At 41.6% G+C, this 27,701-nt stretch overlaps 1 protein-coding gene across 1 annotated transcript in view; it reads right to left on the bottom strand.

Annotated features, from left to right (window-relative positions):
• The window catches only part of LOC117519437 (1-phosphatidylinositol 4,5-bisphosphate phosphodiesterase gamma-1-like), a 77,537-nt gene extending 51,283 nt beyond the window's left edge, over window positions 1–26,254 (bottom strand). Inside the window, exons 1-10 of the mRNA XM_034180782.1 lie at window positions 26,233–26,254; window positions 25,009–25,158; window positions 24,655–24,748; window positions 21,061–21,108; window positions 14,452–14,536; window positions 10,110–10,190; window positions 3,456–3,490; window positions 2,910–2,982; window positions 2,733–2,828; window positions 1,606–1,724 (exon numbers count right to left, since the gene is read on the bottom strand). Of these exons, the coding sequence (XP_034036673.1) occupies window positions 1,606–1,724; window positions 2,733–2,828; window positions 2,910–2,982; window positions 3,456–3,490; window positions 10,110–10,190; window positions 14,452–14,536; window positions 21,061–21,108; window positions 24,655–24,748; window positions 25,009–25,158; window positions 26,233–26,254 (803 nt within the window). The remainder of the gene's footprint in view (window positions 1–1,605; window positions 1,725–2,732; window positions 2,829–2,909; window positions 2,983–3,455; window positions 3,491–10,109; window positions 10,191–14,451; window positions 14,537–21,060; window positions 21,109–24,654; window positions 24,749–25,008; window positions 25,159–26,232) is intronic.
• Between the last annotated feature and the right edge of the window lie 1,447 nt (window positions 26,255–27,701).

Below are 27,701 nucleotides of genomic sequence, written 5' to 3'. Positions count from 1 at the left end.
CATAAATCAGAGGGTTCCTAACACAAAGGCTGTGACCACCTCAACAGTAACAAGAGGAGACACTTACAGCTCTACACTTTAAGTAGTTTCTGCTTGTTGCAAAGCACCTTCGATGTTTTACCTGTACTGCTCATGACTTCACCCAACAGGGTCGACAACGGGCACCAGGGTCAAATAACTACAGTAGTCAGTGTTATACCAAAACCTCCAAGTTGAAATGTGGAACAACATGATTTATTAATCTGTAAACTGGATCAATTGGAAGTGTATATGGTTTTGTAATTATTCTGAATGAAGATGATGATCCAGGCTTTTAGTGACGTCCTGGACTCGGTCATCAGAAGTGCCTCTGTATGAGGTGAAAGTGTTCAACTTGTAGATACATTCTCTTATCTCTGCAGTGACGTTCACGTCTCCGGGTCCTTGACATCTGAGAAGAACTTCTGCAGTCATGAGTTTCCTAAACAAGGGTGTTTTTGATGATATTGATGCCTTTGGAAGGGAATGAAGATCCAAGTCCTTGGGACCCCGTCTTCTGAATATAACAGTTGGCCAAAATGAGATCAGCAGTACAGCTTTAGCACAACTTTGGTCCTTCTGGAAAGCCTCCTGGTAATGTCACGGCATGAAAATTCAGTAAGGTATATCTTATATATAATATTCCAATTCTAAGGTGGAACTATGCCAGTATACAAAGGTATATCTAAATATCTAAAAAGGAAGAGTAAAATAGGAGAGTAGAAAAGAGTAGAGTAGAGCCACTTAGGTGCCTGGTCTTGAGAACCAGGGATGGTAGATTAAAAAGCTTTTTTATCCCATGGGAACTCTCCCTACCCACCCAAGCACCTCAAGAAAAAGGTATATATAATATAATAAGTAATAAGACATAAGAAGGATAAGACATCACAGGAGAAGATTGTTATCAAACACAAAGGAACCAACTATTTTGTAAGCTACGATGAATGCTGCTAAGGCTGGCTATGGAAATGGGAGGAATTACCAAAATATGCCAAAGCTCATGAATGAAAAAAGAAATTTTGAAATCTTGAAATACCACAGCACAATGTTGGAATGTTCCAGTTCCTCATGGACACCATTGTGGATGCTCTGAGTTTTCCACGGTACAGAAAAGGTTTCAATCCATGACCTTCCAGCATGCATATCCATGAATGTGAGAATGGCGCTCTGTTGCATGGTTACAAGACTTGGATGCTCACCAGTGACCTAAGGCAGTGTTTGGATGATTTTGGTACTAGGTCTCTCCAGAGGATCCTTGGGTACCACTGGTATCACTGGATTAATGGTAAATTACAAAAATACAAAGTGTACTAATTGGATCATGAGAGAACATCAGCAACATCAGTGCAGAACACTACAGCAAAAGGAAAAGGGGGACGCCCAGGTATCACCGACCTGCAGCAGACAGGTGAGTATGTTCAGGAGTTGGAGAAGGTCCTATTCCCCACTTAAGTGGTTGCAAACTGCGATATATGGCACCAGCAGGTGCTTCCAGACTTGACCTACAGAAACTGTTACTGTTTGACTTTGGTCTCGATAGCCTCGAGTGTGTGTTTGGGTCTTGGTTTTTGGTGCTGATGGACGTACGTGTTGTGTGATGATGAGATCCAGTACTGAGACAGTGGCCTCTTCATGTCATCAGGAACAACAGGCGAAAGTCGAGGATCACACATTGAATTCTCTTTCGAGAATAGAAACGTCAGGAACTACAAAAACAAACAGAAAAGTTTACATGTTGGCATTAAACATTGAAATGTGGCCAGAAAAGTCATATCATAAGGAGAATAAATTATAACAATTTATTAATGTTTTGAAATAATGTCAGTGTATTACAAGAAAGCCAAAATAATAAGAATATTTTGAGTCTTTATTGATAAAGCAAAGCTGATACGGGCTAATCTGCACGAAGACAGTAAGACCTTCTTTGACCTCACTAACCTTCACCCAAATGACCTTGCCAGGGAAATTCTGAACTCTACCTCGGTGTGTGCCACATTTGGTCCAAATCAGATTGGAATTCAAACTCCTTGACCCTTACCAAACTGAACTGTTGAGTGGAACTTCCAGGGAAAACTGTCATTGACATACCACGTTTGGCAGAAAGCAACAAAAAGACCTAAAGACCTTGACCCCAGTAACTGTTCTTTGGCAAATTTGACTTTGCTGGGCAATTCTGGAACCCACTCCATATGTGATTCAATTCCAAGTGAAAAACTTACATTTTGTCAATTGACCACAATAACTGATCTTTGCTCAATCTCATGTCACCTGGGTAATTCCAGAACCCACCAACTAATGCCCACCAAGATATTGGAGTAGAAAAAAAGGGGGTCATAATTTTGTCCTTTGATCCCAATGACTTTGACCTTTGATTTCCCAAACCATTTGATGGCAATTCTGGGGTTTACTGCCATCCACATATGACGTTTGGTGGAAGGCGGCCAAAGGATGTGGGAGAAGCAGAAGAAAGACAAACAGACACATAAACCAAAAATTTGACATTCAACCCCAATAACCCCGACCTTTGGCAAAACAAATCCCTTAAGGGCCATTCTGGGGTCACCCTTCTTACAGACAGCAGGTTTTGTGGAAATTTGCATCAAGCACCTCGGAGGATTCCCGGAACAAATAAACTCCTGTAGCCTCTTGTGTTTTGGGTCTTTTGGTCTGTGGGACATTTCAATGTGAACATTCTGACAATGGGGTCAACTCACCTCATCCAGCTGCAGCATCGGCTCGGGCTGAGCTCCACCCTTCATGTAACCAACGAGGAAGTCTCGGACCCGACCCAAATCTGACGCCCATGACTCCTGTCACAGGAAGGACAGACACGTGAGGACCAATCAATTCAAAGACCAACCGATCCGACAAACATTGAATTTGCTCAGTACCTTCTGGTCGATCTGTAAAAATTTCTGGAAGTCGTAGAGAGAGATCTGACAAAGCTCCGGTCGGTCAACATTCCTAAAGACAATAATTGTCAAGAAGTCACAAGGTGCAGAAAGGCGACTCAGCAGCTCATGCTGCAACAGTTGGTGTTTGCAGCTTTTTCGACAATATTGAAGAATTCTTTCACAGCCTGAGGTCAAAGGCAAACTGTTACAGTAAAACAGCAAAAACACCAGCAAGAGTTTGACTTGACCGAGTCCTTCAAGGGTCAACTTGCTTCCTACTAACTACAATCCAACCCAGGTCCAGACAGTATTTAAATCTAAGTGGGTTTGTATACATACAAACTTCTGATTGTTGCTCAGTTTACTACAAAATGTTTCAGAGATGTTGCAGATGAAACCAGAAATCAAAACTGAATCCATAGTTTTGGACCCACGAAGATGCTACAAGACTCTGAAGCTGATGGGAGAGAGAGAAACTGACGAGAAGGATGAATACGAGGGAGCAGACAAAGAGGAGGAGGAGGAGGAGGTGGAAGGACTCACCGAAGAGGGAAGGAGAGCTCCAACTGTTCGATGATCTGGAGAGCAGAGGGGGAGGAGCCAGGTGATGGACATGTGGGAGGAGCCAGATAAAGCATAAACAGAGGGCAAAGTGAGTGTGGTGTAGCATTCGCATTTACTCAAACACTGGACTTAAAAGTAGAGCCCAACTGACTTATTGTTTGGCTGGTAACATCTGCCAATAGGAGTCTTTAAAGAACATATGTTGGCTTTGTTTTTCTTCTTCTTCTTTGTCTTTCGGCTGTTCCCGTTAGGGGTCGCCACAGCAGATCAATCGTTTCCATCTCACCCTGTCCTCTGTATCTTCTTCTGTCACACCAACCACCTGCATGTCCTCTCTCAGCACATCCATGAACCTCCTCTTTGGTCTCCCTCTTCTCCTCCTGCCTGGTGGCTCCATCCTCAGCATCCTTCTCCCTATATACCCTGGGTCCCTCCTCTGCACATGTCCAAACCATCTCAATCTCGCCTCTCTGACTTTGTCTCCAAACCGTCCCACCTGAGCTGTCCCTCTGATATGTTCATTCCTAATCTTGTCCATTCTTGTCACTCCCAAAGAGAATCTCAACATCTTCAGCTCTGCCTCCTGTCTTTTTGTTAGTGTCACTGTCTCTAAACCATACAACATAGCTGGTCTCACTACTGTCTTGTAAACTTTCCCCTTCACTCTTGCTGATATTCTTCGGTCACAAATCACTCCTGCCACTTTTCTCCACCCACTCCACCCTGCCTGCACTCTCTTCTTCACCTCTCTACCACACTCTCCATTACTTTGAACAGTTGACCCCAAATATTTAAACTCATCTACTTTCACCACTTCTACTCCTTGTAACTGCACTATTCCACTGGGCTCCCACTCATTCACACACATGTACTCAGTCTTGCTTCTACTGACTTTCATTCCCCTTCTCTCCAAAGCATATCTCCACTTCTCCAGACTAGACTCAACTTGCTCTCTACTCTACTCTACTAGTGCAGAGTAGCTACCTAAACTCTGTAAGTGAGATAGAGTATCTTGTCAATAGTTTTACATCCTCATTGAAGACAACTTTGGATGCTGTAGCTCCTCTGAAAAAGAGAGCTTTATATCAGAAGTGCCTGACTCCATGGTATAACTCACAAACTCGCAGCTTAAAGCAGATAACCCGTAAGTTGGAGAGGAAATGGCATCTCACTAATTTAGAAGATCTTCACTTAGCCTGGAAAAAGAGTCTGTTGCTCTATAAAAAAAGCCCTCCGTAAAGCTAGGACATCTTACTACTCATCACTAATTGAAGAAAATAAGAACAACCCCAGGTTTCTTTTCAGCACTGTAGCCAGGCTGACAAAGAGTCAGAGCTCTATTGAGCCGAGTATTACTTTAACTAGTAATGACTTCATGACTTTCTTTGCTAATAAAATTTTAACTATTAGAGAAAAAATTACTCATAACCATCCCAAAGAGGTATCGTTATCTTTGGCTGCTTTCAGTGATGCCGGTATTTGGTTAGACTCTTTCTCTCCGATTGTTCTGTCTGAGTTATTTTCATTAGTTACTTCATCCAAACCATCAACATGTCTATTAGACCCCATTCCTACCAGGCTGCTCAAGGAAGCCCTACCATTATTTAATGCTTCGATCTTGAATATGATCAATCTATCTTTATTAGTTGGCTATGTACCACAGGCTTTGAAGGTGGCAGTAATTAAACCATTACTTAAAAAGCCATCACTTGACCCAGCTATCGTAGCTAATTATAGGCCAATCTCCAACCATCCTTTTCTCTCAAAAATTCTTGAAAGGGTAGTTGTAAAACAGCTAACTGATCATCTGCAGAGGAATGGTCTATTTGAAGAGTTTCAGTCAGGTTTTAGAATTCATCATAGTACAGAAACAGCATTAGTGAAGGTTACAAATGATCTTCTTATGGCCTCAGACAGTGGACTCATCTCTGTGCTTGTTCTGTTAGACCTCAGTGCTGCTTTTGATACTGTTGACCATAAAATTTTATTACAGAGATTAGAGCATGCCATAGGTATTAAAGGCACTGCGCTGCGGTGGTTTGAATCATATTTATCTAATAGATTACAATTTGTTCATGTAAATGGGGAATCTTCTTCACAGACTAAGGTTAATTATGGAGTTCCACAAGGTTCTGTGCTAGGACCAATTTTATTCACTTTATACATGCTTCCCTTAGGCAGTATTATTAGATGGCATTGCTTAAATATTCACTGTTACGCAGATGATACCCAGCTTTATCTATCCATGAAGCCAGAGGACACACACCAATTAGCTAAACTGCAGGACTGTCTTACAGACATAAAGACATGGATGACTTCTAATTTCCTGCTTTTAAACTCAGATACAACTGAAGTTATTGTACTTGGCCCCACAAATCTTAGAAACATGGTGTCTAACCAGATCCTTACTCTGGATGGCATTACCCTGACATCTAGTAATACTGTGAGAAATCTTGGAGTCATTTTGATCAGGATATGTCATTCAATGCGCATATTAAACAAATATGTAGGACTGCTTTTTTGCATTTATGCAATATCTCTAAAATTAGAAAGGTCTTGTCTCAGAGTGATGCTGAAAAACTAATTCATGCATTTATTTCCTCTAGGCTGGACTACTGTAATTCATTATTATCAGGTTGTCCTAAAAGTTCCCTGAAAAGCCTTCAGTTAATTCAAAATGCTGCAGCTAGAGTACTGACAGGGACTAGAAGGAGAGAGCATATCTCACCCATACTGACCTCTCTTCATTGGCTTCCTGTTAATTCTAGAATAGAATTTAAAATTCTTCTTCTTACTTATAAGGTTTTGAATAATCAGGTCCCATCTTATCTTAGGGACCTCATAGAACCATATCACCCCAATAGAGCGCTTCGCTGTCAGACTGCAGGCTTACGTGTAGTTCCTAGGGTTTGGAAGAGTTGAATGGGAGGCAGAGCCTTCAGCTTTCAGGCTCCTCTCCTGTGGAACCAGCTCCCAATTCAGATCAGGGAGACAGACACCCTCTCTACTTTTAAGATTAGGCTTAAAACTTTCCTTTTTGCTAAAGCTTATAGTTAGGGCTGGATCAGGTGACCCTGAACCATCCCTTAGTTATGCTGCTATAGACTTAGACTGCTGGGGGGTTCCCACAATGCACTGAGTGTTTCTTTCTCCTTTTGCTCTGTATGCACGACTCTGCATTTAATCATTAGTGATTGATCTCTGCTCCCCTCCACAGCATGTCTTTTTCCTGGTTCTTTCCCTCAGCCCCAACCAGTCCCAGCAGAAGACTGCCCCTCCCTGAGCCTGGTTCTGCTGGAGGTTTCTTCCTGTTAAAAGGGAGTTTTTCCTTCCCACTGTCGCCAAGTGCTTGCTCACAGGGGGTCGTTTTGACCGTTGGGGTTTTTACGTAATTATTGTATGGCCTTGCCTTACAATATAAAGCGCCTTGGGGCAACTGTTTGTTGTGATTTGGCGCTATATAAATAAAATTGATGGATTGAATTGATTGATACTCTCACTACAGATCACAATGTCATCTGCAAACATCATAGTCCATGGGGACTCCTGTCTGATCTCATCTGTCAACCTGTCCATCACCACTGCAAACAAGAAAGGACTCAGAGCTGATCCTTGGTGTAATCCCACCTCCACCTTGAATGAGTCTGTCATTCCGACTGCGCATCTCACCGCTGTCACACTATTCTTGCACATGTCCTGCACTACCCTAACATACGTCTCTGCCACTCCAGACTTCCTCATACAATGCCACAACTCTTCTCTTGGCACCCTATCATAAGCTTTTTCTAAGTCCACAAACACACAATGTAACTCTTTCTGTCCTTCTCTGTACTTTTCCAACAGTATTCTCAGAGCAAACATTGCATCTGTAGTGCTCTTTCTCGGCATGAAACCATATTGCTGCTCACAGATCTTCACCTGTTTTCTAAGCCTAGCTTCTACTACTCTTTCCCATAACTTCATGCTGTGGCTGATCAGCTTTATGCCTCTGTAGTTACTGCAGCTCTGCACATCACCCTTGTTCTTGAAAATAGGAACCAGCACACTTCGTCTCCACTCCTCAGGCATCCTCTCACTTTCCAAGATTTTATTAAACAATCTGGTTAGAAACTCTACTGCCATCTCTCCTAGACATTTCCATGCCTCCATTGGAATGTCATCTGGACCAACTGCCTTTCCACTCTAATCTAAGAGTCACGCTAATCTCTTTTACTTCCTGATTTACTCTCGCCACATCATCCAGCCTTTTCTCTCGCTCATTTTCTTTATTCATCAACTCTTCGAAATATTCCCTCCACCTTCTCAGCACACACTCCTCACTTGTCAGCACATTACCATGTGCATCTTTTACCACCCTAACCTGCTGCACATCCTTTCCAGCTCTGTCCCTTTGTCTGGCCAATCGGTACAAGTCCTTTTCTCCTTCCTTACTATTCAACTTCTTGTACAGCTCGCAATATGCCTTTTCCTTTGCTTTTGCCACTTCTCTTCTCACCTTACGCCGCATCTCCTTGTACTCCTGTCTACTTTCTTCAACTCTCCGACTATCCCAAAACTTTTTCGCCAACCTCTTTCTCCTTATGCTTTCCTAGACCTCTTCATTCCACCACCAAGTCTCCTTGTCTTCCTTCCACTGTCCAGATGTCATACCCAGTACTGCCCTAGCTGTCTTGCTCACCACATCTGCAGTACTCTTCCAGTTGTCCAAAATTGCTTCCCCTCCAACTAGTGCTTCTCTCACCTGCTCGCTAAATTTCACACAACAGTCTTCCTCCTTCAGCTTCCACCATCTGATCCTTTGTTGAGCTCTCATTCACTTCTTCTTCTTTACCTCTAAAGTCATCCTACAAACAACCATCCTATGCTGTCTAGTGACACTCTCTCCTGCTACCACCTTAGAGTTTGTGATTTCTTTTAGCTTGCATCTCCTATAAAGAATGTAGTCCACCTGTGTGCACCTTCCTCCACTCTTATGTGTTACCCTGTGCTCCTCCCTTTTATTAAAGTAGGTATTCACCACAGCCATTTCCATCCTTTTTGCAAAATCAACTACCATCTGTCCTTCCCCATTCCTATCCTTGATACCATATCTACCCATTACTTCCTCATCACCTCTGTTCCCTTCACCAACATGCCCATTGAAGTCTGCTCCTATCACCACTCTTTCATGCTTGGGCACACTCTCCACCACCTCATCTAACACACTCCAGAAATCTTCTTTCTCCTTCATCTCACAACCTACCTGTGGGGCATATGCACTGATGATATTCATCATCACCCCTTCAATTTCCAACTTCACACTCATCACCCTGTCAGACACTCGCTTAACCTCCAACACACTTTTAACATACTCTTCCTTTAAAATGACCCCAACACCATTTCTCTTCCTGTCCTCACCATGGTACAACAACTTGTACCCACCGCCGATGCTCCTGCTCTTACTTCCCTTCCACTTGGTCTCTTGCACACATAATATGTCTACCTTTCTCCTCTCCATCATATCAGCCAGCTCTCTCCCTTTACCAGTCATACTACCAACATTCAAAGTCCCCACTCTCATTTCCACCCTTCTAGTTTTCTTCTTCTCCCGCTGTTCGTGGCAATGTTTTCCTCCTCTTCTTCGTCGTCTTCGCCCAGCAGTAGCCCAATTTCCACCAGCACCCTGTTGGGCAATAGCACCGGTGGCGGACGTTGTTAACCCGGGCCGCGACCAATCCAGTATGGGAATTCAATTCTGAGTCTGCATAGTTGGGTTGGCTTGTTTTACGCCGGATGCCCTTCCTGACGCAACCCTCCTCATTTATCCGGGCTTGGGACCGGCACTCAGAATGTACTGGCTGCTCACCCCATGTGGCTGAGTTGTTGGCTTTGTTTTTGATGATATAAAAATGGTTGCACTCCAGAGTTTGCCCAGCAGAGGGCACTTTGACTGCATTGTTCACAATGCTGCCAAGCATGGCTGGGACCCCATCACCCTTTGGTCACATTAGCTACAAGAGACAGAGGCAAAGCGACCATCTGCTGTTAATTTTCACTCCAAGTGACCATTTTACAGCGACCAGAGTGAAGTGGGCACTATGCCAGCAGCTAGCGGGGCCCAAAACAGAAGTCTATTTTATGTAAATACTGAGTGATGCGACACAGTAACAGACAATCTGAGTGATGGCAATGTGACGGCAGCAAAACATTCACTGGTTGGTTGTTGGTTATATTTATTTACAATAAAATTCATGTTTAAACTGTAAAACATCAAGACCCAGTTACATTTCTTTGTCATAATGTAACAGTGAACAGCGGTTTTCCATGGGTGGAAAACAGTCATATTGGCAAAGGTTGGAAAAAACAAAAACAAACAAACAAAAATACAAAAAAGCACAAAAACCAGAAAGACCTCTATAAAAAAATGTGTTTAATATGTTTTTCATTCATTCATTTCACAGCATTATCATAATAATATTCCCAATTCTTTCAACATTTTTTAGTGGGAAAATTCCCATTTGCTATTATGTAAAAAAAAAAATACTGATTTAACATTACCAGCGACTCTTCACACAGACGGTGTTAAATATGCAAAACATTTGCAAACTACTTCTATCACTTTCATAAATGTGCAAAGCAGAAAGTGCGACTCACGCTGCGCTGTGCATCGAACATCAGTGTTCTGTAGAGCTGTGCAAAGTTGGGGTACGAGAGCTCACTCCGGGTCTCCACCTCCTGTGGTGACGGGAACAACGTGACGTAATACGATTCAACACAACAACGTTTATGTTAACACAAAAATGTCAAACAAGATGTCTTAGAGGGACTTAACGAACAGAAACAATCAGCTTGTCATTCTGAGAAACAATCTGTTTCTCGGAATGACGAGAAACAGAAGCATAACCAACAATACTGGGAGTATTTTCTTCCCGGTTCGCCTAGAAGAAGCACCAGCATGAGTGAAGAAAGAACTCTCGATTTGCTAGTCCATTTATGCTCTGATTGTCACCTACAGTCAAAGACTTTGTGTGACTAGTGAAAGAACAATGTCGTGGAGGTGATGGGTGCAAGTGAGGTTCCTTCATTGGGGTATCTGGGTTTACACTCTGGGACAGGGTGAGAAGCTCGACTGTCCCGGACGGACACTGAGTAGAACCGCTGCTTCTTCACATCGAAAGGAGCCAGCTTGAGGTGATTCAGGCATCTGGTGAGGATGCCCCCTTTGATTAGCGACAATTAGGGATGAAACCACTAGACTAGTCTAGCGGTCTAGCGGATAAGTGTTGGGCTTGAGACTAGAGGATCCTTGGTTCAAATCCCAGCCTGAAAGGGAAAATCACTAAGGGCCTTTGGGCAAGGTCCTTAATCCCCAAGTTGCTCCCAGTGTGTCTTCTATGGCAGCACCCTGACATCGGGGTGAATGTGAGGCATTATTGTAAAGCGCTTTGAGCGTCTGATGTAGATGGAAAAGCGCTATATAAATGCAGTCCATTTACCATTCCTGGCATCTCCAACTGGGACAAGCCCCCGGGTAAGACCCAGGACACGCTGGAAGGATTATATTTCTCTGCTGCTTAGGGGAACACCTCGGGATCCACCAGGAAGATTTAGAGGACTTTGCAGATGATAGGGAAGAATGGGGTGAGCTGCTTGGTCGACTGGCATCATGACCCAGACAAGTGGCAGAAAATGAATCAATCAATCAGATACGCAGTCCTGAAGCCGATTAGATAAATGCTGCTTTTCCATCATGTATTATTGGACTGCAAATTAAACTTTTAAGATTACATGCCCCCCGCTCACCCCCCACCCCTTGCAGAATTAACTCCTGGATTCAAGACTATTTATACAACCCCTGGCAATAATTATGGGATCACCGGCCTCAGAGGATGTTCATTCAGTTGTTTAATTTTGTAGAAAAAAAGCAGCTCACAGACATGACACAAAACTAAAGTCATTTCAAATGGCAACTTTCTGGCTTTAAGAAACGCTATAAGAAATCAGGAAAAAAAAAATTGTGGCAGTCAGTAACGGTTACTTTTTTAGACCAAGCAGAGGAAAAAAATATGGACTCACTCAATTCTGAGGAAAAAATTATGGAATCATGAAAAACAAAAGAACATTTCAACACATCACTAGTATTTTGTTGCACCACCTCTGGCTTTTATAACAGCTTGCAGTCTCTGAGACATGGACTTAATGAGTGACAAACAGTACTCTTCATCAATCTGGCTCCAGCTTTCTCTGATTGCTGTTGCCAGATCAGCTTTGCAGGTTGGAGCCTTGTCATGGACCATTTTCTTCAACTTCCACCAAAGATTTTCAATTGGATTAAGATCCGGACTATTTGCAGGCCATGACATTGACCCTATGTGTCTTTTTGCAAGGAACGTTTTCACAGTTTTTGCTCTATGGCAAGATGCATTATCATCTTGAAAAATGATTTCATCATCCCCAAACATCCTTTCAATTGATGTCGATAAGAAAAGTGTCCAAAATATCAACGTAAACTTGTGCATTTATTGATGATGTAATGACAGCCATCTCCCCAGTGCCTTTACCTGACATGCAGCCCCATATCATCAATGACTGTGGAAATTTACATGTTCTCTTCAGGCAGTCATCTTTATAAATCTCATTGGAATGGCACCAAACAAAAGTTCCGGCATCATCACATTGCCCAATGCAGATTCGAGATTCATCACTGAATATGACCTTCATGCAGTCATCCACAGTCCACGATTGCTTTTCCTTAGCCCATTGTAACCTTGTTTTTTTCTGTTTAGGTGTTAATGATGGCTTTCGTTTAGCTTTTCTGTATGTAAATCCCATTTCCTTTAGGCGGTTTCTTACAGTTCGGTCACAGACGTTGACTCCAGTCTCCTCCCATTCGTTCCTCATTTGTTTTGTTGTGCATTTTCGATTTTTGAGACATACGAGGCCTGTCCGTAAAGTATAGGTCCTTTTTATTTTTTTCAAAAACTATATGGATTTCATTCATATGTTTTTACATCAGACATGCATGAACCCTCGTGCGCATGCGTGAGTTTTTCCACACCTGTCGGTGACGTCATTCGTCTGTGAGCACTCCTTGTGGGAGGAGTCGTCCAGCCCCTCGTCGGAATTCCTTTGTCTGAGAAGTTGCTGAGAGACTGGCGCTTTGTTTGATCAAAATTTTTTCTAAACCTGTGAGACACATCGAAGTGGACATGGTTCGAAAAATTAAGCTGGTTTTCAGTGAAAATTTTAACGGCTGATGAGAGATTTTGAGGTGATACTGTCGCTTTAAGGACTTTTCACGGTGCGAGACGTCGCGCTGCGCTCTCAGGCAGCGTCATCAGCCTGTTTCAAGCTTAAAACCTCCACATTTCAGGCTCTATTGATCCAGGACGTCGTGAGAGAACAGAGAAGTTTCAGAAGAAGTCGGTTTCAGCATTTTATCCGGATATTCCACTGTTAAAGGAGATTTTTTTAATGAAAGACGTGCGGACGGGTCCGCGCGTCGGGACGCAGCCGACGCGGCGCGGCGGCACAGGAAAAACACCTCCGTGTTGATAACCATTTGTTAAAATCCAGTTGGCTTTTGATGGCTTTCAGTGGAGTGAGTATATGAGAAATTGTTTATCAGCTGGAGATGTTCCAACTTGTCCTTAAGGCTTCCAACAGAGGTGTTTTTCCTGTGACGGAGCATTGTGGCGGCTGCGAGCCGACGCTGCAATCCGCCCGCACGTCTTTCATTAAAAAAATCTCCTTTAACAGTGGAATATCCAGATAAAATGCTGAAACCGACTTCTTCTGAAACTTCTCTGTTCTCTCACGACGTCCTGGATCAATAGAGCCTGAAATGTGGAGGTTTTAAGCTTGAAACAGGCTGATGACGCTGCCTGAGAGCGCTGCACGACGTCTCGCACCGTGGGAAGTCCTTAAAGCGACAGAATCACCTCAAAATCTCTCATCAGCTGTTAAAATTTTCACTGAAAACCAGCTTAATTTTTCGAACCATGTCCACTTCGATGTGTCTCACAGGTTTAGAAAAAATTTTGATCAAACAAAGCGCCAGTCTCTCAGCAACTTCTCAGACAAAGGAATTCCGACGAGGGGCTGGACGACTCCTCCCACAAGGAGTGCTCACAGGCGAATGACGTCACCGACAGGCGTGGAAAAACTCACGCATGCGCACGAGGGTTCAAGCATGTCTGACGTAAAACCATATGAATGAAATCCATATAGTTTTTGAAAAAAATAAAAAGGACCTATACTTTACGGACAGACCTCGTATTGCTTTAAGTTTTCTGTCTTGACGCTTTGATGTCTTCCTTGGTCTACCAGTATGTTTGCCTTTAACAACCTTCCCATGTTGTTTGTATTTGGTCCAGAGTTTAGACACAGCTGACTGTGAACAACCAACATCTTTTGCAACATTGCGTGATGATTTACCCTCTTTTAAGAGTTTGATAATCCTCTCCTTTGTTTCAATTGACATCTCTCGTGTTGGAGCCATGATTCATGTCAGTCCACTTGGTGCAACAGCTCTCCAAGGTGTGATCACTCCTTTTTAGATGCAGATCTGATTTGATGCAGGTGTTAGTTTTGGGGATGAAAATTTACAGGGTGATTCCATAATTTATTCCTCAGAATTGAGTGAGTCCATATTTTTTTCCTCTGCTTGGTCTAAAAAAGTAACCGTTACTGACTGCCACAATTTTTTTTTTCTTGATTTCTTATAGTGTTTCTTAAAGCCAGAAAGTTGCCATTTGAAATGACTTTAGTTTTGTGTCATGTCTGTGATCTGCTTTATTTCTGAAAAATTAAACAACTGAATGAACATCCTCCGAGGCCGGTGATTCCATAATTATTGCAAGGGGTTGTACAATACTTTCACACAAATTTGTTCATGATACTTTGAGAAATAATGTCTGCAGTCATTGCGACAAACAGCCCGCAGCAAACAGAACGAGTCGTCTCGTGAATCGGTGGACGTGTGTCCTGCACTGACCTGGAGCTTGTCTTTGAGAAACCTCATGTTGGGCACTCGGTAGTTGATCTGAGGCAGCAGAGCTTTCACGTCCTTCAATGTGATACTACCAAAGACACAAGATAAGACAAATTTAAGACACACCTTCAAAAGTCCTGCCTGAGCCACAGCACCTGCAGGAGTAGACAGGAACCAGGACAAGAAGAAAAAACGACGACCAAACGTAGACACCCGTAATTATGCAAATCTGAATGCTGGAAGAAGGTTGTTTGGTTTTTAGCCTACTCAAAGCTGCAAACACCTTCGTCTTCTCATTGTCAAATGATTCCAGTACCACCTCGTGCTTCCTGTCTTACTCTATGACTGTGAGATTTGGAACCAGTGACCTACGATAAGGACGGGAAGGGTTTGGTACCAGGTCTCTTTAGGAGGTCCTTTTGTATTGAGAGGGAATATTTCACTGTGTGTGATCCCGCATGCAGTGCCAGAGTGTCCAAGATCCCAGTGGCTGGACAAGGACAAGGACGCACCCACGCTTTACCTGGCTGCGGTAGATAGATGGTTACTTTCGAAAGGTGGGGATGGACTGGTTGTTTGCATGGGTGGTTGGCATCCAGGACCGAAGCAGCTCAACAGTGTGATGGATGAGGTACCTGCTGCCAGACGTGGCTGGATGGAGAAAGGTGGATCAGATACAATGTCCCGTAAGATGTGCAGAACACTTCAACAGTAACACGTCGAGGTGAAGAAGACGAAGACAACATCAATAAAGGAAAAGAGGGAATTACCGCGCAAGAGGTCGGCCGGGTGTAAATGTTGGATTGTTTTTTTTACTCGGTGAAAGCTTTCCAAAATATGTCATTTGAGCAGGAAATCATATTAACCAGCTTACTGCACTTACTTGACATTTCAGCAAAGCTATGGACTTGCTAGTTTTTAAGACAGGTCGCCAATTTTGACAGGATTTTAGCAGCTTCAGGAGACAGCAGCAGAACAGGCCTCGTGTGTAAAAACGTTAGGTGCTGTTCACTGGTTTACCAGCAGATGGTGCTGTTATCAGGGTTGGGAGTCTACATTTCCAGATGAAATGTGAAGGCAACGTCTGTAAGTTTTTTTGTTATTTAGGCTCAGCAGGACTGCCTGGAGGGAAGGCAAATCTGATACAGCCGACAATGTGAATTTTTAAAATTACACCGTTTAATCAAAAATATAGCACTGGAGAAATGAAATCCTTCTTCTTCATCCAGTAAACTGGACATCATCAGCCGCTCAGTTCTGTAAAACACACACATCAGAGTCGACCACGAAGAGAGAAAGTTCAGACTCAGAAAGCAGAGAGCGAAGTACAGATCTGCCCTGGATCACATTTAGTCTTCAGGACAGTTAGTCACACACACACACACACGTATGTCACATGGATGAGAACTAAAAGTCCTGAGGACCAATTAGACGTCCTGCTGTTGCAGAGGACGGTGTGTTTGTCGGCATGCAACTGTGATGGAGGCCAGCAGGTGTCGCTGTGCATGTGGTAGTCAAGAGGCCTCACTGCCCATCAGCCAAAGGATACTCTGGCCACTTAGACCAGAGCCCGGGTTTTAGCCAACTGGTCAGAGCATGAGCCTCCCATGTCAGAGGTCGTGGGAACAAGTGGGAGGAGTCAAAACACATCACAGAGAACCTGCTACACAACAGCATTCCCACGTTAAACAAACCTGCACACAGGTGTCTCTAGATCGACCCTGGATGGAGACGAATGGCCAAAATGTAGCTGACGCTCCCTCGTAATACGTGATCCTCTGAATCTAAGAAACCACTTGCTTGACACAGTCATTCCAGCGGTACCCAAGGATCCTCCATAGTGACCTAGTACCAAAGACACCCAGTTGTCTATGATGGTCAGAATCCAAGTCTCACACCCATATGGTAGGACAGGAAACAGCAGGTACTGGCATCGCCAAAAACCTCCATCCAGCAACCTCGTGACTTCCAGTGGTGGGTACAGCTAACCAAAAAGTTAGCTTCGATAACCGTTATTCTGCTAACTGAAAAGTTATCTTTTATAAAGCTAAACTGATAAACCCCTAAAAAAAAAAAAAAATTAGCAGAAGTTACAGCTAAAAGCTAAACTGATAACTTTCAGTATTGACTCCAGTACACTGGCAGCTACTGACACAACAACGAGTCAATGCTTCTGTCTCAGATCAGCCTTCTCTCAGCAAAAGAGACCTGGTGACCAGAGAGAAGAAAGAAAGAAAGAAAGAAAGAAAGAAAGAAAGAAAGAAAGAAAGAAAGAAAGAAAGAAAGAAAGAAAGAAAGAAATTACTTTCGCACCATACAGACTTGCAGGCATATCACACGAGTCATGCACAGGCAGACAATTTTGACTTATGGTTAAAAAAATTTAAACTAATTCCAGACAAGTTACTGAAATTAATGTCACCTGTGTTGTTTTACGAAGTGAAAATATCAGCTATATGTTTTAGTTTTAAAGTAATGCACTAATTTTATCGCAGTGCATTACGGGAAAATTGCCTTCTACTGGCCATCCAGCTGATGGCAGTGTTCATGGCAGTGTGAATACCAATTGCCACACATTCGCTAAAAGTGCTGAATCACTAACAACAGAACTTTCAGTTTTCAAATTGCCTTTTTTTTTTTTTTTTACAAATGGAAAAAAAGACATATTTAGAAATACAGATTATTTGTAAAACCCACCACACGTTACAGTAACTTGTGTACCGACTAGGCCTGGGCGATATATCGACTTTATTGATTAAGTCGAGTTTTTTGTTGTGGTCGATAAAAAAAATGAGAGTTTTTTATCCTCCTGCTGCGGTGCACCTTTTTGTCCCCAGGACCTTCTGTAGCCCCCCTCCCCGTCCCGTTTCCTTCACACAATAACAAACATGGCTAAACGCTGATAAAAAGCAAGTTTCATTATGGTTTGGGATTGCTGTGACAGACATGGAACAAGTGACTGCACGCTGCAAAGTTTGCCGAAAGCCCATTGGAACAAAACACAGCCGCACAACAAGCTTATTCCAGCATCTAAAACAGAGGCATCCAGCTGTGTGGGACAAATGCAACACTTTACGAGGGTAACAAGAGCGCAAACTCCCGCTAAAAAGCAGCTTACTCTGGTGGAATCATTTACCTAAGTGCATTTTTTTAAATCAAAAGAACAGATGGAGCCTCAATTCCAGAAGGCAAGTAGTAGTTACTTTTGTTAAGTTTTTGATCAAATAAAAGCAAAAATTGTTTTGAGTTATCTCTGTCATTTGTACTAAATGTTTTCTTTTAAAAAGTAGGGGGGGGGGGGGATCGGAAAAAATCGAAAGTCAAATTTTTTCGGAAAAAAATTTGAGATTTTATTTTTAGGCCAAATCACCCACTGATGTCAGTAAACTACTTTTCCCATAATGCATTGCGGCATGTGTGTCTGTAAACACTAAATCCTTCAAAATTAGTGCATTACTTTAAAACTAAAACATATTTTCACTTTGTAAAATGACAGAGCTAACGTTAATTTCAATAACTTCTCCGCAATTAGTTTGTTTAAATTTTTAACCATAAGTCAAGCTGTCTGCATGTGCATGACTCCCTCTTCCTTTCTCTCTGGTAGTTACCTTTCCTCTGCTGGCAGAGGATTGAGCGCTACCTCTCATAGCTCTCTGTCTGCTACAAAACATGTAACAGACAGGCATTAAAATGTACGATTGCAGACTTTACAATGTGTTTAACTATTAAGCCTTTATTCACTATGCCCACAAAAATAGTTCACGGTCCTAAAAGTTATTGGAAATGATGTATCGGAAGCTAATTGGTCCGCTGATGGTTTTCAAAAGTTTCTGAAAAGCTAATCCACTACAAAAATGTTAGCTTTCGTAATTAGCAATTAGCGGATTAGCAGAAGAGTGCGCACCACTGATGACTTCATAAGTTCGTCACTGCATCCCTTGATTTCAAAGGCAGAAGACCAGAGGACATGAACGTCCCTACAGAAATAAGCAAAAGTCTTACATTTTAACAGATAAATAAACCACCAGAACGTGATTAGATCCACGCGGTACGTGACGGGCAGTGAAACCTGTAAATTCATGACTGTCCCTGAGTGAGCACTTTAACTCTGGATGAGTTCCGGTGTCCAGGACTACTGTCATCGGTGCTTCTGACCCTCCGCTTCTCCAGCTACTGTGCTATTTTCACAGGAGACAGGAAGGTGCCCTGTCCCAGTCTGTCATGTCACTTCCTGGACCTTATCAGGCAGTGGCAGGCTGTTTGTCCTGGAACAGCTTACACCCAAAACACAAATCTGACCTGACGAACAACAACTAGAAAGACTGACAATATGTCCATATGACAGCTGACTCTGAAGCGCTTCAGTTTTTCACTTTTCCTTCCCACCAAAGCTCGATTAAATTTGATTATCTGGAGTATATGTCAGGTTTTGTTACTAGTTTGGTAGGACCTCTGACCTCTTGTGTGACTTATATGCTGAAAAACTACATGTTCCTTATTAATAATATAAACTACTGATATAAGATAAACTTTATTGATCTCACAGAGGAGAAATTCACGTTACATCAGCTCTTAAGACAACACACAAGATGGGTGCAAGTAGAGGAAAATGTTCATCAAACAGCATGTGCAAGGATAAGCAATAATAATAATAATACTTGTAACAGTACAAGACATAAGAAATGAGGTAGAAATAGAATATGTATGTATATATGCACACGCATATATATATATATATATATATATATATATATATATATATATATATATATATATATATATGCATACACACATATACACATATATATACACACCCACGTACATACCTTTACACACATACATACACAAACATATGCACCCAAAAACACATACACATATGCACACACATATCTATACACATATACATATGCATATATATATATATATATAAACATGATTGGGATTGAAAAGGAGATAGGAGCATCTTCTTTACAATATGTGAAATGGAGTTTAGATGTGATAAGGTGACATTAGTGCAGGGATTTGTAAACGAGTTGTTATTGCACATGATATGTGGACATATTAATATTGATATTGCACGTGATTTGTGGACATATTACTGCATGTGGTTATTTCACAGTGTTATTGTACAGTCTGACAGCAGCAGGGAGGAACGACCTGTGGTATCGTTCCTTCTTGCACTGAGGGTGCCTCAGTCTGTCACTGAACGAGGCACCCTCAGTGCAAGAAGGAACGATACCGCAGGGACATAGGGCTTTCCCATGAATCAACACACTATAACCAAAATAAATGGCAATAATAAAAGTACACTGTAACAACACATAAAAATCCCAAATTAAAGAGCTGGAAAAAATATATCTAAATTTTTCCAACACTGCAGTCTGTGTTCATCTGCATCAAGTGGCATCCAACATGTTGTCCAACTCATGTTTGTTTTTGGAATTTATGAGGCCTTTAGATACACGCCACAGGCTGAGGACTTCCTTCTAAAATCCACTATGTTCATGTCTCCATACGTGTCTATCTGATGATTCCTTTTGTCCATCTTGCTTATTTTTGGATTCAAGAAGTCCTTATGTTAAGTAAGAGCACATGCTGTGTTGTGCACATGTGCTAGTGAGTTGCTGTTAAACTTGATGCCACTTGAAACACTGTGTTCCACATACTAAAAAAAAACTAAAATAAAAACATATACTGGGGATCAACTTACACTCTGGTGCGACTGACAAATGTTGCTTTTTGTTGTTCACAAAGCAGCATTGCTGACAGGAGCAGCGTCAGTACAACCAGACTTTTTTGCGGGACTATGTTCAATTTTATTTGCAATACATGCAACCAAAATAATAGCAACAGAAATTGGACTGCAAACCCAAAACAATATTTGAGTTTGTCCACTAGTATATATACATTATTATAACAGTTTTTTGTGTGACGACGAGTTGTTTTGTCACACTTCAGGGTTCAGGTGGTTGGAAGACGAACACACGTACGCTGGTGTGACCATGCCTGTGTGGGCATGCTCAGATGAAATACACAGTCTGTGGGTTTCCATTACAAATTACTGGAAACTGACAAATACTGAATTGAAAATGTGAAAATGCAATTGCAAAAACATTTTTATGTCCACAGGAAGTGGTTTTTTCAAGTGATTTGAAAAGGCCTTATTTTGAAAAACTGCAATGAAGACACTTTTTCCACTATTACAGGTCACATGATGTAGAAAAAGAGTCACATGACACGCGCCGACTCGCACTGTGGTTGGAAAAGCCTCCACGTGTTATTTATCTTGGTAGTGGAACAAAACATCCGTCCTTATGGAATAGGTCATATAATACGATGATCCTGATGGGTCTGGTTGACATTTTTCTCATCCTTATGATCCATTTGTCATTTTTTTCCCTGTTGTCTCAATTAATTATCTAAATAGGTAAATATGTTCATTCTGTTCCCTGTCCAGGGCTGAATGTGGGACCTGTGGGACCCTCAGGAGATGAATGCAAGGATCACCAGAGTGGACCTGGTTTCACCTGCTGCAACAATCTGGTCAGGGGTCCATCATGGTCTGTACACGGCTGTGACTGGATGTGAACATGTTTGAGGCAAAACACTCACCTGCCCTCATGGTTCCGATCCAAGAACTCAAATTGTTTCCTCAACCACCTACAGCCACAAAGACAGAGAAATACCAAGAGCTTTTTTAATTAGAACAAGGAACTCCAACTTTAATTATTATTATTAATAATTATTATTATTATTATTACTTACAAACTATTATATTTTAACAACAAGCTTATCTTATAATAAAATAAAATAAAAATAATAAAGTAAATACAGTAAAAAAAAAATTCAACTATGCTACATTTTTCAAAGTGGGCAGGAGTGAAAGAAAAGTCATTATCATGCTGCATTATGGGAAATGTAGGATACCGTCATTTTCAAGAGAGATGAGATCTGCATTGTTAAAGACACAAATCAATTTTAAAAAGCTGAATCAATGAAAATTAATTCAATTAGTGAAAAAAAGTTGTTTATTAAAAATCACTCATTACAGAACAGCATTTATTTTTGAATGATAAAACTCGAATTGTCTCAAAGGCAACTGTGAGCAAAATTACAATTTTTTGGGGGGTTTTTTCGGACTATTGGGATGGTGTGCATGAAAATCCCAGTAGATCAGCTGATCCTAATCCTGATTAAAACACCAACACAACTAGGTTCTTCTTCCTCATTCTGATGCTCATTTTGACTTCAGCAGATCTTTGTGATCACATCGACATGCCGAAATGCATCAGCGTTCTATCATGCGATTGGCTGGTGAGGATATCTGGATGAATGTGCGCTGAACGGGTGTACTAGTAAAGTGGCCGTTGGGTGTACGTCCTATCGTGGATGTTAGAGAATCTCCATCTTTTTTCAGTGTAATCTTACACAAATACCACCTCACTCGTGGGGAGGAGGAGGAACAGGAAGACAGAGGACAGAAAGGAGAGGAGCAGTAGGACCAGTAAGCCTGTATCCAGTCGTGAGCAATTTGTATTTAGATTTGCAAATTGTTTCTTACTTTTAGTCTGGATACCCTGTGTGCTTCTTACCCTGTGTGCTGCTATATAATGCTGCTGGAACCTCACTTTCCCTGAGGAAGTCTTCCCAAGGGATTAATAAAGTTTTATCTAATCTAATCAAAATTTTATATTAAAAAAAACAAAGATCTCTTCTTAGTCGGTTATTTTCTAACTTTGCTTCATTTTGTCTGCACAATACTGTCTCAGCACAACAAGTTGCTGAATGGATGCTTTGAATTTCAATTCAGGACAATATCTGTCAAACGCCAGCTTAAAAAAATAAACTGATGAATTTTTGTGATGAATGCATGCTGCAGACAAATTTAAGGAGGGTAAGAAAATCCTCATTATGCACAGAAGTAAACCCTCAGTGCTCTGAAAACCAAAGTCTGCATCCGCGGATTTAAACAGAGTAAATATTTTCATCCCCAAAACCAAATATTTGTTGTCTCCTGTAACCAGGAACCAAAAACCGATGAGGGAAAAAATGTAACTGCTGAGCAGCAGAACGTGTCGGCGGACTGCAAGCAGTCGCACAAAGTTAAACGATCCATGTTTTGTGATTTTTGTGAGACTTCATGATGTGTGAAGTCACATTAATCTGTAATTACACCCAGCATACAGCTAAAGCATATAAATCTGAATGGTGATATGATGGTTTGATAAATATTAGCCGTGATGTGCAACGTACACAACAGCGATCTCAAACTGGTGGCTAAAGGGCCAAATGAGGCCAGTGATTCAAACTGTTTCTGGTCCGCAACAGACTTCTTCTTCTTCTTAAACAGCAACATAAGCACACCAGGATCACATCCAGGATACAGATCATTTCCATCGGGTCGGGACAAGTCGGTGTTGCACAGCTATTCCGTTTAATCCCGAACAGAAAAGTGGGGCACGTTTGAAGCATCATAGCAACTTCTTGATCCATCTTCGTCAATTTTGAACAAACTTGGCGTACGTAGTTATGGCACTAGATTTGAAATCAGGGTCCACTTTTTGAATAATTCAAAAATTTCAACCCGATTCTCGAAATCATTGATAGTGTGTGGTACCTTCTGGGTAGTCGCAGTCTCAACTGTTTCAATCGGGTTCAAACTTCCTCATGACTATGACTTTAAACTTGTCTGACTGTGCTCCATCAGGGTAAAAATTTGAAGGCGAAGCAGCATTGTTACGGTTTTTGTTCAAAGTCGAACAGCTCGATCATGTCTGACTGAGGCCGCAGCTCCTTTTTTTCATTTTTGGACACGTTGCCAGGTCTGCACTTTATAAGCTAACCTGTTAGGAGGCAAGATGAATTACGCTGTTTCATCCCATTTTGCACTTGTTTGGATCGTGGGCAATTGTAGTGGAATAGCCCTATTACATGTTTGCTTTGATCTACAGTTGGGTCCAAAAGTATTTGGACAGTCACATGTGGGTCACATGTGGGCCCCAACCTTTTTTTTTCTTCTTTTTTTTGTAATTTTGCATCAGTACACCCCAACAATGGAGCTGAAATGATGAAATTACAGGAATGTTTCTCCATTTTCTGAGGCAATTACAACTCGACTAAATCTAGACATTATTGTTTGAGCTGCAACTAACAGTTATTTTCATAACTGTTAAATCTGTCGATTATTTCTCGATTTACTGATAAGTTGTTTGGTCTATAAAATGTCAGAAAAAAGATGACAAATTTCATTCAGTGTTTCCCAGAGCCCAAGATGACGTCCTCAAGTGTTTTCCCACAAGCAAAAAGACATTCAGGACAACGCCAGAGGAGGAAAGAAAGCAGGAATGGAAAAAAACATAAAATAAAAAGAATTAATTCAAAGAACTGGGACTTTTTAAAATTTACAAATAAGTAAGTTGCCCAAAAGGTCAGGGACACAACTGTAAGTTGCTTTTTGGCTGTCAGTTCATTTTTCTTTCACAAAAAGTTAACTTCCCAAATGAATAAACACTCGAGATCCTGACGCATGTTTGAGCAGCTTTAGTCATCATCTGACAGGTGACATGAGCATTTCAGGGCTTCTGGTACATTTTTTACTTGAAACCCAAAATTCATTTAAAAAGGCATTTATAAATGTCAGAAATGCATGAGGTTTTTTTTTTTTGGCAGGCAGATCTTTGACATCCCAGTATTAATGTATGCAAATCTTTATTTTGAGAGTATTATGATTGTTGAGTTTTAAGAAATTAAACTTTGGTTGAAGGACATACAGAAGGACGGAATTTCTCCTGACAAGCAGAGCTTACAGTTGGGGAAAAAAGACAATTAAATGATTATGAATACACTTGCCAATTAATTTAGCAGTTAATTAATCACTGCACCTCCAGTTACAGTGAATGCAAATGATCACTTTTACAGCCAATTTTCTAAAGATCAGTCAGGGGATGGATACATGAACATTTCCGTATCATTGAAAATGCATTGGGCTTCATTTGCATCAGTAATTAAGGTCCACCTGCAGTACCTTTATGACCCAGTTTGGAAGTCACTGGTCTACACAACAGTCACATCTCCATCATTTCATTTCACTTCTACTGTGGCCGCGCACAGAGTCCCCCCCCCCCCCCCCAAAAAAAAAATGACAAACAGTCCAAATACTTATGGTCCAGAGTGTAATTATTATTAGTCACGTGTGTGAATTCGGACCTTTCTATTTGCTGCGGGGCTGCTGATCTCTGAGTGTCGACCATCAGCCAGTTCAGACCGGTGACCCACATGTTGACCTCCTCCTCGCTGAAGGCTGCAAAAGCACAAACACACAAACACACACACAGACACGGATCAGATATCACTGAAATGACAATAGATGAACAACACTTGGTAAAATAACAGCTCTTTGTACGCTGTTAAAAAATATACAAATATGTGAAATTGGCTAGAAAATAAAATCAAAACATCAGGTTCTAGTTTCTTTCTAATTTGGGGTGAAGTGGTGCAGCACGAATGTTAGGAGTGGCCCGATTTTAATCCAAACAGATTCCATACGGTGCATTTACTGACCAGCGACACTGAGCGACTTCAGGCGAAACTCCAGCCCATAGAGCACAATGAAGCAGTGGGCGGAGTCCAGTTTACGCGCCTCCTCCGGGTAGCGCTCAAAATCACGGGAGCCCTTCCCCAACCGCAGCTCTCGGATCTCTCGGATGTCGACTGGAGGAGGAAGGAAGGAAATAGTGTTTGCATGAGCACACACACACACACGCACGCACGTGCACAGTGTAAATCAGCTCAGAGCACTGCTGCCTTTCCTCACTACACTGTGCACAACAGTGTGCATGTGCATGTGCATGTAGAAAAAACAAAGAAACACACAAACATGCCAGCTGTCTAGAAAAGGATGCTCGAAAAGTCTGCAGAGCTCATCAGCTGTTCATCAACAGTTTTAACTCCACAACATCTGAGGTAATTTCTTTGTTTACATACAAACTGCAAATCAGGAAAAAAAAAAAAAAAATGGTATAAAAATACAAATAAGAAAAAAAACCCACAGTGATTCATACATTTAGTTTGATTTGGCTTGAACCCAAGATATTTCATGTTTTTTTTCTGGTCAACGTCGTTTAATTTCTTAACATTAATCCATTCCTGCAACACCCTCCAAAAACATTTACCACTTTGGAATGTTGCCATTCCTTCTCACAACACGTAAAAGATATTTTAGAGTTGAAGACACCGAGAGATGAAACGTTTCAGGTGTTATTTTGTCCCATTCTTCCTGCAAACATGTCTTAAAATGCAACAGCGTCGACCTCGTACTGTTGCACACCTTATTTTACAAAGTCTCCACACATTCTCTATTGGGGACAAGTCAGGACTGCAGGCAGGCCAGTCCAGTACCCGTACCCTCTTCTTCTGCAGCCATGCCTTTGTAATGTGTGCAGAATGTAGTTTTGGGTTGTCAGGGGGGTGATGGTCTAGTGGTTAAGCGTTGGGCTTGAGACCAGAGGATCCTCGATTAAAATCCCAGCCTGACCAGAAAATCACTAAGGGCCCTTGGACAAGGTCCTTAATCCCCTAGTTGCTCCCGGTGTGTAGCGAGTACCTTGTATGGCAGCACCCTCACATCGGGGTGAATGTGAGGCATTATTGTAAAGCGCTTTGAGCGTCTGATGCAGATAGAAAAGCGCTACATAAAAATCAATTCCATTTACCATTTGTTGAAAAATGCACAGGAAAAAATGTCATATTGAAGGCAGCATATGTTGCTCTAAAATCTCAATGTACTTTTCTGCACTAACGCCGCCATCGTGTAAGCGTGAATTACTTTTGCCGAGGGCACTGACACAAGCCCAGACCATGACAGGCTCTGGCTTTTGGACTTGTTGTTGATAACAGTCTGGATGGTCATTTTCATCTTTGTCACATGGCATCCAACAAAGGTTTCCCAAAGGAATCCCTTGCTCCTGTGGTTATATCAGCTATTGATGAATGACAGTTCTTCATGCAACATATTTGAGAGATCATAGATTACAGGCTTTTTATCTCATTTTTATGCACTTTCCCTTTACACAATAAAATTTCTCCAGACTCCTTGAATTGTCAAATAATATTATACACTGTAGAGAGAGAAATACGCAAATCCCTGCTAATCTTCCTTTGGGGAACATTGTTTTCAAACAGTTCAGTAGTTTTCTCAAGCATTTGTTGACAAAGTTGAGATCCTCTGCCCATCTTTACTCCTCTAAGACTCAGTCTTACATGGACCTGCATTTGGTCCACATCATGACTACAACCCCCTGTTGACATCACCCTTTTTTTCAAATAACATTATTTCATTGTTTCATTTATAACATAATTTTTTTTTTTAATTCATTACTAACCCTAAACTGGCCCTGTCCCAACCACAACCAGTGAAACCAGCTAAACATGCAGAATACTACAGTACATCATTTCTATATTGGCCAGAGCAAAGTGGGCAGATTGCTGCCTAAACGAAATTCCACCAGGCTACCAGATGGTGGTCCTGTACCCATAGATGAGCATATACCTGCCAAGACCCAACCATCCTCTGTTTATTTGTCCTTAACCAAGGTGAAATGCAGGTGGGGGCGCTGTTCCATCCAATATAAATAGCACAGCAATCAGTTATCCAGCAGTAGTTACTAGTCGAAATTGTATTTGAGGTCCTCATCATAATCGATTATTTGAACAATTGATTGAACTTCCAACCTTTGAAATATGAACTTTAGTCATAACCAGCCAACTGGTGATGCTCTTAGTCAACAGGCCAGTAGGATTAGGGTTATGTCTAAGGTTAGAGTGTCTTCAGAGGATCTTTGAGTACCTCTGGATTGACTTAGAGTCAAGTAAGCAGTTCCATTGGAAGCTTCAAATGAGGCATCACTTGAAATGTGAAAGAATGACAGCAATAGCATTAGGCCATATGGTGCATTTCTCTGGCTGTGACCCAACACATAGGTCGACCTCCACATTGGAGATATTCGAGGACTGCTTTCTTCCACCTGCGAAATTAAGCGAAGATTTGTCCAATCCTGTCTATGGCTGATGCTGAGACCCTAATTCATGCATTTTCTCTTCTAGATTGGCTACTACTGCAATATTCTATTTTCTGGTTTACCACAGTCCAGCATTCAGGCTCCCAATTGGTTCAAAACGCTACTGCCAGACTTTTGACACAAGTAGAAAGTTTGACCACATTACATCCATTCAAGATTCAAAGCTTTAATTGCCAT

Source organism: Thalassophryne amazonica, chromosome 10, assembly GCF_902500255.1.
Source record: "Thalassophryne amazonica chromosome 10, fThaAma1.1, whole genome shotgun sequence".
Taxonomy (NCBI): domain Eukaryota; kingdom Metazoa; phylum Chordata; class Actinopteri; order Batrachoidiformes; family Batrachoididae; genus Thalassophryne; species Thalassophryne amazonica.
Note: the sequence above shows the minus strand (reverse complement) of the source record. Positions and strands in the feature narration are given on the sequence as shown.